This window comes from Typopeltis vanoorti, chromosome 8 (assembly GCF_054136105.1).
Source record: "Typopeltis vanoorti isolate ZY-2024b chromosome 8, IOZ_Tvanoo_1.0, whole genome shotgun sequence".
Taxonomy (NCBI): domain Eukaryota; kingdom Metazoa; phylum Arthropoda; class Arachnida; order Uropygi; family Thelyphonidae; genus Typopeltis; species Typopeltis vanoorti.
Window position 1 is genome coordinate 114,269,868 of NC_143556.1, and position 19,293 is coordinate 114,289,160.

Below are 19,293 nucleotides of genomic sequence, written 5' to 3' on the forward strand. Positions count from 1 at the left end.
CTCCAGTAAAGCACCTCTATACAGTTAATTACAGTCGTGGCTAACTCCTAACTTAAAATTCGCACCAAGGTTTAATTTCTTTCCCGCTTACAGGATCGGGTTTATTTGGGAACAGTGCAGTTGCTAAAAAGATCAGACGGCACTTCTTATAAATAAAACAAACATGTTTATTCACACTTAGACAGTAATACAATGTATACACTTAAATGATGTTACTATCATTATCTCTCAAGGTTAAGCATCAAGATTAAAACATCATATAGAACAACTCTTAGGCAAGTTATAAACATCAAAGGCGTAAATCATCAAACAATTTATTCTATATATCAAATAACTATCAGCCCATTTACAATCTAGGAATTATCATGCATTGACAAGTAAAAATCTCCAATTCTAACTTTCACAAAAAGAATGTAACACTCACCTAGCAATCAACCTTTCACACCATTACAATTCTAAATTCTATAATTTTCTTATCAGCTCTTTTAAACCATTTCAATGTAATGCAACGCAAGCTTAAACTTTCATTAACATCTTTTCAATTATTCTAAAAGAAGATTTACTTCATATGAATTAGTTTTCAATCTGTTACATCTTTCAATCCTATGAATTCAGTCTATCCGAAACAGTCCCTCACATCATAAATTAAGAGAAAGTTTTCGACTGACATTAATTCTTTCATAGGCACAATTGCACTTTAATCGTATCTTCTCTTTGGGCTTATTCTGGATCTCCCTCTATTGTTATCGCTTCAGACGCATCATGGACACTGTATTCTCCTCTGGAATTACTCATAGGGCTGGAGCGCGATCTTTCGGCATAGTAGGCACTCGGACGTGAGGTCATCTTGGTCCTGGGCTGCTCTACAAGGTTTCACCTCCGATTACCCTCCATGACTTCATCCGGGATCATACTTAGTCCATGGATCGACTCCCCTCTTTTCTCCTGGTGTCGGATCTCTCCAAGTCGATCCACCTTAGTCCATTCCTGACCTTTTTATTTCGCCTCTCTGGACCTTGCACGAAGTTTCTTAGACCCCAAATATTCCCACGCAAACCTTGAACTAAGGTCTGAGATCCCCGTACCTATCACGTGCTAACTCCTTTCCTTCTAGAAAGTTCCGACTTCTATCTCCCTGAAGTGTAGTTTAATCCCTTTTTCAGCATAGCATAACAGCTTCTGATGTATACTGCCCCTTCTACTATCGACCTTGATGGCAGTGTCGGATTGCTTTGGTTACAGTGGGTTTCCATTCTACCCTATACCAAGTGATACATCAAATATATTTCTGAACTCTAAGGTAATTGCCCCTAAACTTCTATTTTTAGATATTGTTTACTTTATTTTAGCATGTTTAATTCCTTGGGATTTCTACAGATGGGCATTTTGTATTACTTATGTAGATAATTCTAACTTACTTCTGATCTCTAAGGGATTTTCTTTTGATTACACACTTATATATCTTCTATCTACAGTATCATGTAAATTTTATATGGGCTGATATTATTGTTTACATCTCTTATATACAATTTTACAATTCTTTGAATTTCGGATGTGACTCCTGTAAAATCGATGCAATTAAACATTCTAAGATTTATGATGTTGCATCAAATTTTACAATAGTAAGGCTTGGGTAACCAGATAATTTTTTTATTCAGTGGATCCATGAAGTCTTTGCCCCAAATGTGAGAAAATATCTTCAAAAAAAAATTGCCATTAAAATGCCTTCTTGTGATGGACAATGCTCCTGCTCACCCTCCAGGCTTGGAGGACGAGTTGGTGGAGGAGTTTGATTTTTATCACAGTGAAGTTCCTGTCCCCTAACACGCCTCCTCTAATCCAGCCCACGGACCAGCAGGTCATTTCGAACTTTAAGAAACTCTACACCAAAGCACTGTTTTGAAGTGACTTCTGACAAAGAATTAACACTCAGAGAATTCTGGAAAAATCACTTCAATATCCTCCATTGCTAATATTCTTGACAAAGCCTGGGTGCAAGTGAATACAGGATCGTAAACTCGCCCTGGAGGAAATTGTAGCCAGATTTTAGCACACGCAGAGATATTGAGGGCTTTGAGGCTGAGTATGTTTCTGTTGTGTCTCTGGGCAAAAGCATGAGCTTGGAAGTTGGCAATGCTGATGTGGAGGACCACAGGAATAAGCTCACCATGGAAGAATTGGAGCACTTTCAGAAGGAACAGCAAAAGATGGTGGTTGAAAAAATGTTTTCAGAGATAGAAGAAGGAAGGGAGAATTCCTAGTTCTTTGATCAAAGAAATGTGTGTCAAATGGGATGAGGTGCAAAGTTTTGTGGAAAGAGATCACCCTTTTTCGTCTATATTTTATCTATTTATTGTGTTTATTCTTTTTATGTAAGATTTGATGCATTTTCATTATTTTTGTATGCGATTTTATGCATGAAGTACTGTGTAAAGGTTTAAATAAGCAATCATCTGGGGTTTGGGAATGGATTATTCCATTTTACATTAAAATGGAATAATCCATTTTAATGTAAAATGTTTGAAAACTGAAAATGTTTCAGTTTTCAAACAAATCGGTTTCCGAACAGCCTTTAGGAACAAATTATGTTCGACAACCGAGGTTCCACTGTACTCTACTAAAATTTCAAGTAATCTCTAAAATTCTAAGTATAAATCTATTATAGGTACATAGAAAAAAAACAAATTAATTTATGTTCCAAACTTCTGAGAATTGATCAATCTTATTTATGAATTCAACTCGCCTATATTATTATTTATAGTCTCCATCGAGTCTGACACTGAGTATAAGAGCTTTAGGTATTCGTTCTAAATATCCAATTGATCTAGTGAAGATTTGGCTTCCTTTTATGACATGACATTGCTTCACCAATCAAAACAAGTTCAAGACTTAATGTGATGTCATAATTGTCTTTTCAGAATTTTATTCACAAAATCAGTGATGTTTTCTGTTGTTTTGAATATATCAAGTGGCAAAGTTTGCAGTAGTATCAACAATGTGGTGGAAGGAAAAAAGATTTGTTTCATTATTAATTATTATATTTATTTACAATGCAGGCAGTCTCTTTTCTGGATTGGTCATTATTGAGTGTGGAGAGTTTATATTTTGAAGTTTTTAGAGTTCTAAATTATTTATATATATATATATATCTTGTCTGTGTGCATTCTACCATACTTTTCAATAATGGCAGCCACTATATTTATGACATGTTAGGCAATAATACAGTTAGCTGATGTATTATTGCCCATCCTGCCACCATTTAGGAATTACATTCTGCACAGTATCCTACAGAATTTTGTAGCATGCTTTGCTTGTGGATCATTGCATCTTAGCAATTAAAAATGTGACCAGTAAGAGATGGAGTGCTTGTGTGCATAAAATGTAGGCATTAAGAAGAGTTGGGTGGTATCGGTAACAGTATATCTGGTTTCAGCAGAAGTGGCAGCATTGTGTCAGAAATGAGTAGGTGGAAGTGTGGCACATTTGGACGGTAGGATGCTTGGGGAGAGAGAGGTATTGAGAGAAGAAGGGAGAGATTAGGAGACTTGGAAGGAGTGAGAGAGTTTGGGAATGATAGAAAGAGAGAAAATGGGGTAACCAGGAAATGGGAGAAAGTTGAGAGTGTCAGAGGAGACAGTGAGAGATGTGATGTATGGAGATTAATGATTTGTGGTGTGTGAATGAGAATGTCAGAGGAATGCTTTCTGGAGAAGTGATGATAGTTTATGTATATTATTCCCACACACAAAAGGCAGAAGAGCCTATAGCAAATAAATGGCCTGTGTGGACAGGAGCTGAGTAATCTGTTTATATTCTTCTTGAACTGCTGGAGGTTGTAGTCCTTTTGGAAATGCTTCATGGGGAAAACCGTTTCATAGAACTGAAGTGGAGGGAAAGAAAAATGACTGGTAGCAGCAGGTTCAGTGAGGATGCAGTTTGACTGTGAAGGATGTTGAGTAGCAGTTGTTCAAGTTCCTGCAGATTGGCAGAAATGGGAAGCATAATGCATGCTAGTTCTGCTGAACAATGGCCATGGAAATATATGTAGAAGAGACAAAATGCCAAAACTGATCTTCTATGGAAAAGTGGATGAAGAGAGTCTGTAAGAAATTAATAATTAATTAATCACCCAAACTGCCCTTTTCTGAACAGCATCAAGAATTTTTAGGGGGATCTTAGGTGTTCCACCCCCAAATGAGAACAGTATTCCAAGGTTGGCCAGATTTAGGATTTATACAGAGTAAGTAACTGTTCAGAAAAGAAGATCTTGAGTGGAAAAAAGATGCCAAGTTTTTTTGGAAGCTGATGATGCTGTGGAAGTGATATGATTATGCCAGGAAAGGTTTGGAGGACAAGTCAGTCTGAGGAGAGAAATTTTGTTTTGACTGTTGAGCTGAGCATTATTCAAAAGTAAATAGAAAAGATCTGAAGTCTCTTTTGCAAGGAAGCAAGCAAAACTGTGTTTTAGAAGCATTGAAGTTAACTAGGTTGTTTTCACCCCAATGAAGGATACTGTGGAGATCACTGTTCAGAGCATGCACTTATTACAGATGATCTTGAAGCTTGTGGTATTTAAGCACTGCGAGGCTTGCCATATGAGTAGAAAGAATGGATAGTGCTATCATTGCTATGAATAGGGTTTGCAGTTGATGATAGCAGGTATTTGTAAAAATCAGGAAGAGGGTGGATGAAATGACTGAGGGACACCTGCATTAACAGGAAAATCTGAAGAGACAACATCAGCCACCATTACACATAGGGATCGATCTGAGAGAAAACTGGCAATCCAGTTACACAAAGACTAAGGCAAACTATGTTATGATAATTTGTTGAGAAACCCTCAATATCTATCAAAGGCCTTGGAGATGTCAAGCACAATGCAAACCTTTCCATAGAATGACTCCAGAGGTGCATGATGTAGGCCAGAAGATGACCTGTGAATCTAGATTAGTGAAATCCATACTTGTGATCTCTAATTAGGTGGCAGTCCTCCAAGTGTTGAAGAAATTGACTGTTGATAGCCGTCTTCATTACTTAGAACAAAATCAGGGTGAGAGCAATAGGTCATTAGCTTGATAATAGACATTTATCACCTTTGGTGTATGGTGTGTGTGGGGGGGGGAGCTGACTATATATTGGCTTGCTTCCATGCTGTAAGGTGGATCCTGGCTGAGTATACTAAACTGTACAGATGATAAAGAACAGGTGTTAGTTTAGGAGCACATCTCTTGAGCACAATGGGTGGGATTCCCTCAAGACTAGCTGCCTTTGTGGTATCCAGGTTATTCAAGATTCTTCTGATGTCTTTCTGGCAAAGGGTCATAGGAGACATGAGATACAATGTTTGAGACAAAGTAGAAAATTTTCCATGTTTATCTGTGGAGGAGTTAGAAGAAAAGAATGAAACTAGGACATTAGCCTTGTCTTTAGGTGAAGATACAATGATACTATTAGAGTGAGGTAGAGGAGAAAGCATAGATGGACAAAAGTTGCACCTGACAGCTTTCGTGAGGGAACCAGAAGTAACAATTGCTAGTGGCACAAGCAGCATATTTTTTGCATTTGCTCTTTTAATGGTAGTCTAACAAGTGTTGTGGGCATCTCTGTTGGCTGTGACAGAAGCTGGTTTTGGTCTCAAGCCACTTGTGATGGGCTGTCTACTTTTCTTGGACAGCCCTGTTACACTTCTTGGAGAACCATGGTTTTAGATATGTGGTGGAAAATTTGAACAGTGTGAGGAATGAAAGCTCCATTCCAACATGTGTCCGGATATGAGGAAAACAGTAGTCTGACCACGGAAAAGAGGAGTAAATGTCACATAAGTCCTCCCACTTGGCATTATTGTAATGTCCGAGTATGTGAGGTTGTGAATGGCTGAAGGAAGGAATTCTGCCAGAGATGAAACTGGATTTGAATAACCAAGAGGAGCAGTTACCTGAACCTGGGATTACTTAGAAAAACTAGTTAGGAGGAGATCCAGAGTGTTGGGTGATTGAAGAGAATTATCAGGGATTCTGGTAGGGAGGTAAATGATCTGCTTTAAATCATTTCTGCTTATAGCAGAAATTTCTGCCTCTCTTCCAGCTTAGTCAGTTAAATTCGAGGAAAAAAAAGGGGGGGGGGGCATTTAGAATTGTGAACATCGAGAAAGATGACTTCACTGTTTGGAAATTTGAACTTATGAAATCGAGCTTCAAAGATAAGAAGTCAAAGAGGTCAGAATGATTTTCAGAATTGGGAGAATGGTATAGGCAGCAGATGAATGAAATGAAATGTGGCAAAGAAATTTTAACCCATAGGAGGTAAAAAAAAAAAAAAGATGAGCTTCTAGCTTAAACATCCTTTGGCAAGAAATGGCAGAATGCACAAAGGCAAATGTATGGTGGAAATAATCATACAGGGTATAATTTGAACAGAAACAGAACATCAGATTTGGATGACAATGTGATGATGTGAATCATTTAAGTTATTGTTAATGCCACGGATGTTGGTTAAGTGAATGTGAAAGGTTTTTGTGAGATTTTGAAGTTTTTGGGGTGGAAATTTTGGATATAGGTTTATTTTTTAATTTAATCACAGAGACACTATACGTATTCAGACTTAGTTTCATATTTAATGTTTCAAAAGGTGATGAGAAAATGAGAAGGTGAACATGCAGTGGGAGAAAAATAATCTTGAACATGATGCCCATACAGAGAGTATCCAGTCTCTAAACCATAACATGACCTTGACAGTGCCCCTGTCCCCACAGCCTCCCTCTGGACACAGTCCAGGAACTATATGCGAGAGATGGGCTGCATTTGAACTTAGAAAGACAGGATACAGTCTTCCAAAGAGATTGTTGTTCTCCAGGAAAGGAAACTAGAATTGCCAGGGTGAATGGTGGCAGAAATGTCCTCGTGTAGGAATAGTCACTTTGGTGGAGGGGAAAATGTTTAGTATGCTATTATTATTATTAACATAAACCTACATGGAGCCAAAATACTCATTGTGAAAGGTACACAACACACCATTACACACAGTGCTCATCAAATTGCTTTAAACTCATTCAACATGTTCACATTTCACATCGTCAGGCAGTGCATTTCACTTACTGCTCCGTTCTATATTCCCCTATTCTTTTTTCTGTAAATATATAAACTTAACCACTTGTGAATGGTCACTATCCATTCACAGTTTAGCTTCTAACCTATCAAACTAATTTCTCATGTCCTCCTCTTTCATTACATATGCAGTGCTTTATTCTCTTAGGAACAGCCTTCTCCATACCATTTTCCCCAAGGAGATTATGACTTTCATCTGTTCATGAAACATAAAAAATTCTTCCTTCTCTCTAATCTCTTGTCCACATTCAGTGTGTTATATTATAGGTTTTTCTATCAATTGTGTGTTTATGAGTTGGAATAATTTATTGTGTGTGGGGTGAGGTTGATATAAAAACAAATATAGATGAAAGATGCAAAATATATGCTGTGCTGTTATATGTGATTTAGTCATAAGATATTTAATGATAAATAGTCATCAATTAAAAGAAGAATTTTTTAAAAAAATTTATTTACAGAGTTGATGGAACAGTAGAGAGGCAAAGTCCTGGTGTATGCGGTGAACGCATATGTCCTGTAGGGTACACAGGAGAAAATTGCCACATTTTACATAAAGATAAAACTCCACCTCAAATCCTGCACTGTCCTGTTGATAAATGGATTATTAGTAATAAAAAGTCTACAAAAATCACATGGGAAGAACCACGATTTACAGATGATTTGAGATCTGTAAGGATTACAGAAAAGAATGGCTTAGTGTCAGGTATTTGTTGTTGTTTTTTCTATTATACAAAAAAATATGAAGTTTTGCTTATAAGTCATATGATTTTTGTATGAAGTTCTGGATTATAACTGTAGTTGACTTTTGCTATAACAAACAGTTATAACAAATCATTTGCTATAATAAACTATTGAAATATTCCAATCAAAGTGCAATGCTGTGCTGTGCAAACTCTCCACTGTAACAAACAACTTTTTTGGTTACTAGGAGTTTTCTATTGTAAAAGTCTAATGTATATTTATATAATTGCTGCACTTTTAAATTTGGAATCATTTAACATAGTAAGTTAGCAGTAAAGAAGAAGGAGGTTATCAAGAATCATGAATAAATAATAAGGTATGACCTTCCATTACTATTCATTATTATCAGACCTCCATGGAGTCAAGAGCTCATCATACCATGACTTAAATACATTCATTGTCTCTGCACTTACCACACTTTCAGGTAGGGCATTCCAATCACCCACCACTCTCCATATAAAAACCTACGCCTCATCCACACACACTTTTCTTATACAGCTTCCAAGGATGACTTCTTGTTTTCTCCCTGTCTCCAGCCATTCTATGAAAAATCTCATTCACATTAATCTGGCAATTACTTCTTACCAATTTATATATATATCAATCCTGTACCCTGTCCTACTTCTCCTATCCCTAGGCTCTGCAGTTTGCATTTTCTCAGTCTGTCCTCATACTCAGTATTCCAGAGACCTCAAACTGACTTGGTCATCTCTGAACCCTCTAAAACAGTAATCCATCCTTTTCAAAAACCAGGGTAACCAAATTTATGCACAATAATCCACAAAAGCAATCTGGTCAAAGCCTTATACAATGAAATCATAATATCTTTATTTCTGTGTGTCAGTGTTCTCTGCATCATTGCCATAATTAGCTTTGCTGCCCTTAAAATTTTAGCAAAATATCCCTGAAATTTCAGCTCCTTATCCACCATTATCCCAAGAGATTTCATCTCCTAAACTTCCTCTAAAATATCCCCACCAGTTGAATACTCTGCATTCTATCTCTGTTTCCCAGATTTTAAAACCTTACATTTTGCTACATTGAACTGATAGCCCACACACTTGCCCATTCACCAAGTGTATTCAAGTCCCCTAGCAAGGCTACAGCATCAATTCTAAACTTCATAGCTCTCTCCAACTTTGCATCATCTGCAAACACTCTGTAAAAATAATCATAATTTAAAATTCTGAATATTTTTACATATTATTTATGTTAGAATGTTTATTAGTTTTGGTTTCATAAAACGCATTGTCGGCACTTGCGATGTGCCCGTTATTGAAATTATTTTGTCAAAGTGATATGTAAAGCATTTAAAAAGTTTATGTATTTACCGGATTTGAATAGTTGTATTACTTTAAAAAATTTTATAGTAGTTTAAAATATTAAGTTGTGTTTTATGAAGACATTCTCTTGTCGCTAATGGAGACAACGTATCAGCCATTATACCTAATTTCTCGCTTGCCACTTTCATGGAGTGTACATGCTCGCCGAGAAGTTTGATGTGTGATTGACAAGGAGAGCATTCGGTATCAGGGTAACTGAGAGTAAACAAAAAGTGTGTTTGGAGAGAAAATTAGAACACAGGTTAACAGATATTTAGATTTGGAGGAAATTGAGTTTCTTTATGTGACAGTCAGAGGAAAATTAATAGTATATTCCGAAAAAGGAATCGTAGTATACTATGAAGTTTCAAAGTGGAATAAGTATTGATAAATAAAAGAAAATATTGCTATAGATCGTTTTAAAAGGAATATTCGAGGAAACGCTAATTAGAAGATTTATAGTAGATTCCGAAAAGGGAATCATAGAACTGTAAATTTTTTTAAAGTGGAAGAGTTAAGGCTGACAATAAGCATTAGTGAATAAAAGAAGAAATTACTATTTACGTTCTAAAGGAATGTTCGAGAAAACTCTGATAGGAAGTTTCATCTGTATTAAGGACACTGGATCTAACTATTATTTCTACTAAATAGAGACAGAATTGAGTCAGGAAGAATGAATGTGTGCTACATGAGTGATGAGAAAGGATCCTGTGAAAATGAAGAATAAAGTCATATATCTTTGGAAAAGGGCCTTGACAGAGAGAGAGAAACTGGCTATGAACATTTTGTCATTGTGAACACAAAGTGTTTAGTCTAAGTCTAAGTTTATTTTTAAAAAGACCTTGGATCCAATTAAATTTGTAGTTAGTTGTGTAATATTGTTTGAAGTGTATATATATATTGTTTTTGTTTTATTAAATGTGTTTATTTTGTATTTTGGTCTTGAGTCAGTGATTTATTTGGATTCTGAAAGAAATAGTAAAAAAAGAGGTCATTGCACCAATCGGAGCGAACCCTTGTGCATATATAGGTACACTCGGAAATAAATTAAAAAAAAATAATTGTTAGAAACAGATATTAAATAAAATAATCTCCTATTTCTATTAAGAACTGTATATCACCATTCAAGCTCTTCTCAATGTCATTTCCATATAAATTAAACAACAAAGGGTCCAAAGCATACCCCTCAGACACACCATCTTCTGGTATATTGCCTCCCCATACAGAACTGATACCTATCACACAGCCTACTAATCTACCATCCAACGCCACATGTTTCAATTTAATTATCAGCTTTTCATGTGGCAATCTATCGAAGGCCTTTGCAAACTTTAAATATTCTACTGAGTATGCATCTATTTTGTCCAATGCATTTGTCACCTAGTTATAAGTAATCAGATTATTAAACACTGTCTTCCTTTAGCAAACATATGCTGTCCATCAAAAATAATGCTGCTGCTGTTAACCTAGTTCTGAAACCTGGTTCCTCACTAGCCTCTCTAATACCTTGACCATAATTCTAGACAAGCAGATTGGCCTATAATTAGTCTTACTTTATAAAGCAGAACAATTTTTCCCTCTTTCTACTCCTTTGGAATATTCTGCTATTCTAAGACCCATGTTCTGCATCATGTTCATTCACAAGGATGGAATATCTGATTGAGATGCTCACTTAGCATCTCCACCATATTCTCCTCGGTGGTTATCATTCTGCCATTGTCACTGTGATGAACATTATCCTGACATAATCATTCCTCCTTTTACTAGCCACATATCGAAAAAACTGTAGGATTTCTTTCACCAACTGCTTCTATACTGCATTTTTGATACCCTTAACCAAGAGAATCACCTTCCTGGCTTGCTCTTTGTACTCCTCATGTAGCTGATTATTGCCACTCATCTTATGCTCCTTCAAAATGCCTTTTACTTTAGAATACATTCTTCTCCTACCTTATTTAATTTCCTTACCTTTGGAATACACTCAGACATAGTCTCTGCCAGATAGTTACTAAATAGGGACCAAGCCACATTGATTTCCTTCCCATCCAATTCCTCATTCCATGATATAGCTGCAAGCCACCTCCTGAGTTTGTCAGAAACATGCACTTTATAATTTCACATATAACTCTTTCTCATAGAAGGTCCTGATATGGCTGGTCACCACCCAAATGGAGGAAGATTTGACACTTCATTTACAATAATATTCTCTGGTGAGATAATCAAATCCAGATCCTCGTGTACTCTCTGTTGCATACTGCCTAAGATGTTTGTCCCTTATTTAAGAAATTCTCTTTTTTTTTGGTTCTGGTGTCTTTTCATTCCAATCTATATTACCATAATTGAAATCACCTATAATGATCACTCTTTTCTTATTAGTAAGATCAATTTGCTTTTATATTTCCTTCTCGCTACCCTCCCAGTTACAAATTCTATAGCAACACCTTACTAGATATTTCATATTGTCCATCTCCACATCACACCATACTTCTTCAGAACCACTGTCACTATTTGCATCTCCACTTTAGATGGGCACATCTCATTTGCTGTCATCAACAGCACTCTTTCTACCCTGTCTTCACAATAAACTACATAACTGTCTATCTCTATTCCTATCAGAATGTTATCTTCCTCCAACCATGTTTCACTTAGTCCTACAATTTTTGAGCAAATCAACTCTTATCAATTCCACAATTTCATTTCCCTTATTTTGAATACGTCTGGCATTCGTAAAGATACACACTAGCTGCTTATTTCTGGTTCTATAACAAGCCCCACTGACCCCACCCCTCAAATACAACTCCACCATACCATCCCGGTCATTCCTCTCTATCATCCTCTCAATAAAGGTCGAAACTAGTCTGGGTAGTGGCCAATCCCTTAATGCATAACAGTATACTTATCCACAAGGAGATGTGTTTTGCATTATGGGAGATACTGGGATAGGAATGTTGGTAGCTTGCTCCACCTTTGCTACGAGTTGCCTGGTGTTGTACTGCTTACCAAAGTAAGATAGTACAACACTATATTCAGTCCTGAAGATATTTTCAGGCGCAAACTTTGTTTGCTCTCACTGGGATAAAGGATTAAACTAAATTTATTATATTCTAACCTAGTGAAAAAAAAAAAAAATAAATAAATAAACTTTCAACATCTCACTCTCTCTTAATTTTCCATTTTTTCACATTGTTTTTTAAGCCAATCTTCTCTACTTCTTTCTGCTTCCCTTCTCAATTTGTCATTCAGGGTTCTATAGTGTATTTTCCCTTCTGGGGTGTCTTTGTGTTGCTATAGGCCACGGAATATACATGGTGATGAACAGAAAAAGTTTAGGCAGATTAGTTTGGCAAGTGCAAAGTGAGTGATCATTGTAGGGGACTTCAACTATAGCAATATAAACTGGGCAGAGGGGCAACATTCACTATTAAGGAAACTAAATTTTTGGATTTCTTGAGGGAAAACTGTCTTAGACAGCATGTGGTGAGGGGAATGCTAGGATCAAGAGTTTTGGATTTGGTCGCAGTATCAGAGTATCTGATTGTGACCGAGATGTCATACTTGCCCCCCAGTTAGTGAGAGTAACCATGTAGTCCTGACTTTGAGGATGAATAAGCATGTAGAAGTAGTTTTCTGGCTTTATCATGCCGGAAAAAATTTAGGTGGAATTATAAGGCAGGCAACTATCATAGACTTAGAAACCAGCTTGCAACAGTACAATGGATGAAAGAATTTGAACACAGAGAGGTCAGTAGCAAATGGGAGATACTTAAGAAAAATTTGTCAGTAGTGTCAGATTATATACCTTGAGTGAAGAAGATAAAGCAATTTGAAGTCAAATGGATGAGAACAGAAATAAAAGAGATTATGGAAGACAGAGTGGAAGAGGTGGAGAACAGTTGTATGAAGAATATATCTCAAGCTAGGAAAGTGACTACTATTGTAAGGAGACTAGCACTGCAATCTAATGAGAATCCCAAGGAGATTTTTTTTGCTTATGGTAAGTAGGAGGTAAAATGATAGTGGACAGATTACCTTGCTAAATGGAACTCAGGTGACCAAAGCAGATGACATAATTGAGCTGTTTAATGATCACTGTTTGACCCTGGTACAGCAGGGTTTATTCCTAGAAGGATAAGTGGTGAAGTGTTGTTAGAAGTGAATGAAATTATGTATTCCAAATACTGAGTACACTAAATGTCAATGAGACAGGGAGACTAGATGGAATTTCACTGTGTGTTTTAAGGGAATGTACTGTGGAACTGACTGTGACCAGGCTAATTAATGCAAGTCTTACAATGGTGCAAGTTCCTGGAGAGTAGAAGGAGGGTAAGACTGCTATTTCTTAAAAGTTGTGGTAGAATGGAGGTATCAAATTCTACATAATACAGAATTGGGTAGGTGAGGGTAATATTATTTATGCTGGCCAGCATGAATTTGTTAAAGGGTATCGTTTTTTAATAATCTGTTTGCCCTTGACAGCATAGCAACATGAGCAGTAGATGAGGATAAGGCAGAGTCTTTTTTTTTTTTTTCCAAAGCATTTGACAGGGTGCCACATGACAAGTTGATTTTTTTAACCCGCCGTTAGTAAGGTGGGGTGTCACAGACCCCAAAGATATAGAAAGAAATAACTGTAACACTGTCAACAGTATCAGGGAGTAGGAAGTTTACAAGTGGAGTTCCACAGTGTACAATCCTGGGACCATTGCTGTTCAATCTTTATGTCAGTGATACTGTTATGGAACTACAGGGAGATGTTTAGATGATTGCAGATGATGTGAAGCTTGTGAAAGTTTTTAGTAATAGTGCTGATGTTTTGGCTCTTCAAGAGGATTTGAATAAGCTGGAAGGATGAGCAAAGGCATGGGGATGCCTTTGCCCACCCTTCCAATTACCAGTTTAATGCAACTAAATGTAAGATTTTGAAAGTTGAGATTCACAGATGGGATGCTTCATCTGGGAGAAGTCAAGGGAGCAAGGAAACTTGAGGTGATTGTAGATAGAAACTTGAAGCTCAGAGGACTTCATAGGTTATGATGACATCTCAGAGAATTTCTGCAATGTTGAGGAGCACATTGATTGTGAGAGATAATAGTGTGGTGGTCCCATTGTACAAAACGTTGATCAGACCTTCTCTGGATTTCTGTCCTCAGATCTAGTCACCAGAATTTGAAGGGAATGAAGTAATCTTGGAGAGGGTGCAGAGATGGATAACAAAAATAACATCAGAACTGTACAATGTTGATTATGAGGTCATACTGAGAGCATGTGGACTGCAGAGTTTGGTGGATAGAAGCCAAAGAGGGTGGGGAGGTATGACTCAGACATTTAAGCTGTCTAAAAATTATAATCACATTACCATATTTACTCTAATATAACTCATCGTCGTGTATATCTCACACCCATGATTTTACTTTATGAAAAAAAAAATGAAAAAATTTCGCATATACCTCACACACGGAAGAAGGTTAAAACTTTAAGAAATAGATAGTGAATGTTGTTATGGCAGAAATGGTAAAAAAAACTTTTTAATGTGAAGACTCGTGGCCATTATTCATGGTGGTCTCACACCTTGCTACAGCTCTTGGATGTATCCTTGACAAACCATTCAAGGACTACATACAAAAATTCTATATGGATGGCAGCAGGCAGCTACGACATGACTCTGGCAAGGAAAAATAAGAGACCATCATTAGAACTATTGTGTAACTGGATTTTGAGAGCTTGGGACATGATTTTGCCGGAAATAATTGCCAAGAGATTTTTTTAAAAACCTGTATTTCTAATGCACTGAATGGGAATAAAGATGATGCTATTTGGGTAGATTGACAGTGCACACAAAGAAACTGCTCTTGAGACTAGAAGTAGCAAATAGGAGATTCTTTGTAAGTTGTACCCATTTTCATTTTTTTTTTAAATCATGGAGATCTTATGATTCTGAAATGATAAAAGGACAAGCAATAATGAAACTGTTTGTTTTCATTTAATTACAGAAGCATTGTCGCTAAAGATTCAAATATTTTGTGTGATTAAGGTGAGTGGCCAATCGCATAAATAACGTTGATAATTAAAATTTAAATGACTTAATTTTATAAATAATGGGAGTAATTTTCTTTCATTTGTATGGGGTTTATTCCCACTTTCTGCCTCTTCTGTTAGGACATGTTGAGCCCACTTAATGAGGGATTAAGTGTATGTATTTTATGACTGTAAATTCATGTGTGTTGATGGGGCTGGTTTCCCCTGTTCTAAGGGAAGAAATACCCAAGTATCTGGGTGAAAAAACCTCTACCTCCGTACGGCTAACTCACCATTAGTTGAAAGAGACCAGGTTCCTCACGTCTTCGATGGAAATTGAATTCAGGTCTTTTCGACTAAACAGCTTTGTCTGTACCGACTGAGCTGTGGAAGCTCCATGTGAGCAATTAAAATTATAATGAATACTGAGGATTTAATTATAAACATAAATTTATTTTTTCCTGAAAAACTGTACTTTCCAAAAAATCCCCTACATATATTTCGCACCACGATTTTTTAACTTTAATTTTGAGGAAAAACGTATGAGTTATGTTCAAGTAAATATGGTAATAAAGATTTTTGCATGGAGAGTGGTGGGAGCATGGAATGCATTACCTGAGAGGGTGGTGAGAGTGCAAACAGGGGATGAGTTTAAGGAGTGATATGATAGAGTGGTAATGTTAATCTCCCTGTGATGAGTCTCGTGACTCCATGTTTCACCGATTATTTCCTTTAAAAAAAGAATGCTTCAAAGTTATACATGATGAGTAGCATATTATCCATGTAATGCCACTCTGTGACTGATTTCAGAATAGCTTTTGATGACTGCCTCATCGGATTTCTCCATGTATATGTTTGCTATCTGTGGAGATGTTGGATACACAATGAGGGCCCGTAGTTGTTGGATACACATCTTGTATATTTGATTATAATTCCATGCAAAGAAGCAAAGGCAGCTCTTAAATTTTGTTGTATCTAGTGAAAACAAATCTTCTGTACAAGAAATGGCTTCTTCATTTGGTACTTCTGTAAACAGAGGCACTGCATCCAAACTAGCTAAACAAAACTTTATATAATTAAATTAAACATCCAAACTCTTCTACTAATCTGTAGTGAATAACAATGCCTAACTATTTATTTCATCCTATTTCCTTCAAACTTCACATAAAATAGTTTTGAACCCCATTACTACCTATTATCACTCTGCACCTTAATCGGCACATTTGTTGGACTAGAGTCCTTTCCTTATCTCATCTTCCTTATACCCTCTTTTACCTTGCGGTGTCGAGGGTCCATTGATCATCGGACCTCACTCCGTTTACAGGATAGGGTGGTCAGCCTTATGCCCCGGTGTTTCCTATGGCCTGTAGTGTTGAGTTCTCAAGGCCAGTTTGCCTGCTTTGCGGGATGAAAAACCCCAGAATAAACTGGGGAAAAAACCCTGCTGTCCACGCCCAAGACTGGCTAACTTGGCTATGGCTGAGGAAGATCATTCAGCTCCTCAAGTCACCGACGGGAATCGAACCAAGGACACTCCTTCCCCAGGCATATGGTTGCGAAGCGCATAGCCACTAGGCTAACCGCATGGACGCGGTTAGCCTAGTGGCTATGTGTCCTTTCCTTATTACTAGCAATATACCCCATTCCCGTTGTATTTGTCTGTCCTATCTGAAAAGTCACTTCCTTCACATTATATTCCTGTGATTATATCCTTATCCATCAACCATTATTATGTCCATCTCACTAATGGTGAGATGGCCATAATGTGTGCCATTTAACATGTGCACCTAAGCTAACTCCTTTCTTTGTAATGAGTGATATGATGGATCTCACAAGCTATTGAGAGGGTCTTAGGAGGGAGAGAAAGAAAGAGGTTATTCTTGGAAGTTGGATGAAAATATTACCAAACAAATAGCAATATAAAATTTTCTTATTGTTGGAGAGTCTAACGAATAAATTTTAGAGTTTGCATGAGTGAAATTCATCTTAGATCATTTGCAAATAAGCTTTGAGACTTTCTAGAAGTCCAATAATAATTACTTAATATTTTAATACATTAATAGATATCTGTTACTGTAATTAATGATGTCAAGTATTAACTCTGGATGTACCACTTTACTATCTAGGACAAATTTTACTGAGAGGAACTCATGAACTGACATACATAGCCAGAGATGATGCTGGAAATACTGCAAAATGTAGTTTCCAGATTCACCTATTGAGTAAGCATATTTTTCCCTTTTTTTCCCCCTTGATGAAACTTAAATGAATAAGGAGAGTTGCATTTTTCTTACAAGAACTTCATTAATAATATATATGAAAGTATTTAAAAATATATTTTGTACTAAATTATTATTGTGACTTTTTTTCAGAGATTTCTCTATCCAAATCAGGATTTGACTTTCCTATAAACCAGATGTTTTGTTTATTGACACTCACAGGTCTGTCTCTGTGTAACATCTCAGTTACCATGGCCATTCTCATCACAGCTGATTTATTTCTTTCCATCAGGAGTAATTTTTACGTTTCTTGGTGTTAAGACAAGTTCACACTACAGCTGCATGTCTTGAACAAAAGGATAATTAAGTGACAGTTTAAAATTTCTGTATTATTACTGAATAATTCATGGTAAAATATTTGAGAACTTTGAAAAGTGTACATATCTGTATAAAAAGAGAGGGCGGAGAAATTCTTACCGAATGGAACTAATTTGTATTCAGCACCTTGAAATGCATTAGAATCATTATATATGAAATTATAATTTCATTGACAAAATAAGTTTAATTTGTTGATTAGTGTTATTATTTAATATTAATCATTAATAATTTATTATTTACAGTTTTGCAATTATTAACTGTCATAACTATGTCAATAAAAAATAAAAATATTCCCATGTCAGATGTTCTCCCACCCTATAAGCATACAGCAAAGTTGTATTATTTGGTATAGTACCCTTTAAAAGAGTCCATTGTTATTTAAAGATAGGAAGTGTTCTTTGGAATGAGACTACAGAAATGACTTTTTTCAAACATTACTCTCAGTATCATGAATTTTAGAATACTAAAAAAAAAAAAGATATGACTGCTAGAAGTTTCAAAGAGAAGTTTTGAGGCATAGCTTCTTACCATGTCACACTGATACTGCTGATACATGTGCTGAGATGGTCATTGGAACATGAAAGACTAAAATGTATTTATTTTTTGGCACCAGGGAAGCACCAAGAGTATATACCATTGTTGTGCTAATGAGAGTAGAAAGTCTGTCCCACAAGAATTCATCGTGGAGTTTGAAACATTCTGCAAAGTAAACAATGGCATCGTTGTCTCCACTGAATAACTTATAGCTACTAGCTGAAATATCATCCAATATACTTAATCTAATTTGTGCTGCAAAATAACCCCAGTCCTGAAGATATTTTCAGGCACAAACTTTGTTTGTTCACACTTGGATAAAGGATTACCGGTAAACTAAATTTATTATAGTCTAACCAAATGAAAAATAAACTTTCAACATCTTTCTCTAAATCCAAAGTAATCTAATAAAAAGATGGCATACCTATTGGCAACTCCTATAGGTAGAGATGACCTTGCTAATGCATCTGCCTGGTATCTCCACTTGGGCCTGGCTCCCACTGAAGAGACCTCAATATAGGTCAAAACTAGTCTGGGTAGTGGCCCTTCCCTTAATGCATAACATTATACATATCCGCAAGGAGATGTGTTTTGCATTTTGGGAGATACTGAGATAGGAGTGATGTTAGCTTGGTCCACCTTTGCTACGAGTTTGCCCAGTGTTGTACTACCTTACCCCAGTTCTGAAGATATTTTCAGGTGCAAACTTTGTTTACTCACACTTGGATAAAGTATTAAACTAAATTTATTAAAGTACTATGGGTTTAAAGAAACAGTTTGGTGAGGTATTTTCTGATAACTTAAATTTGAGAGATTTGTCATAAAATTGATAGAATTAACCTTTCTCTTGAATATAAGATTGATATTAAAAAATATATTCTAATATCACATTTGTTTCATTTACAGTGAAAGGTTAATTATAGCAGTTTTATGACAAATCTCTCAAATTTCACTTATCAGAAAATACCTTACCAAATTATT

General features: G+C 36.3%; 1 protein-coding gene across 1 annotated transcript in view; it reads left to right on the forward strand.

The window, feature by feature from the left end:
- LOC150104294 (uncharacterized) overlaps positions 1-19,293 on the forward strand; it is a 636,238-nt gene that overhangs the window by 492,500 nt on the left and 124,445 nt on the right. The window contains exons 42-43 of the mRNA XM_090396452.1: positions 7,562-7,806; positions 17,308-17,403. Coding sequence (XP_090252578.1) covers positions 7,562-7,806; positions 17,308-17,403 — 341 coding nt within the window. The remainder of the gene's footprint in view (positions 1-7,561; positions 7,807-17,307; positions 17,404-19,293) is intronic.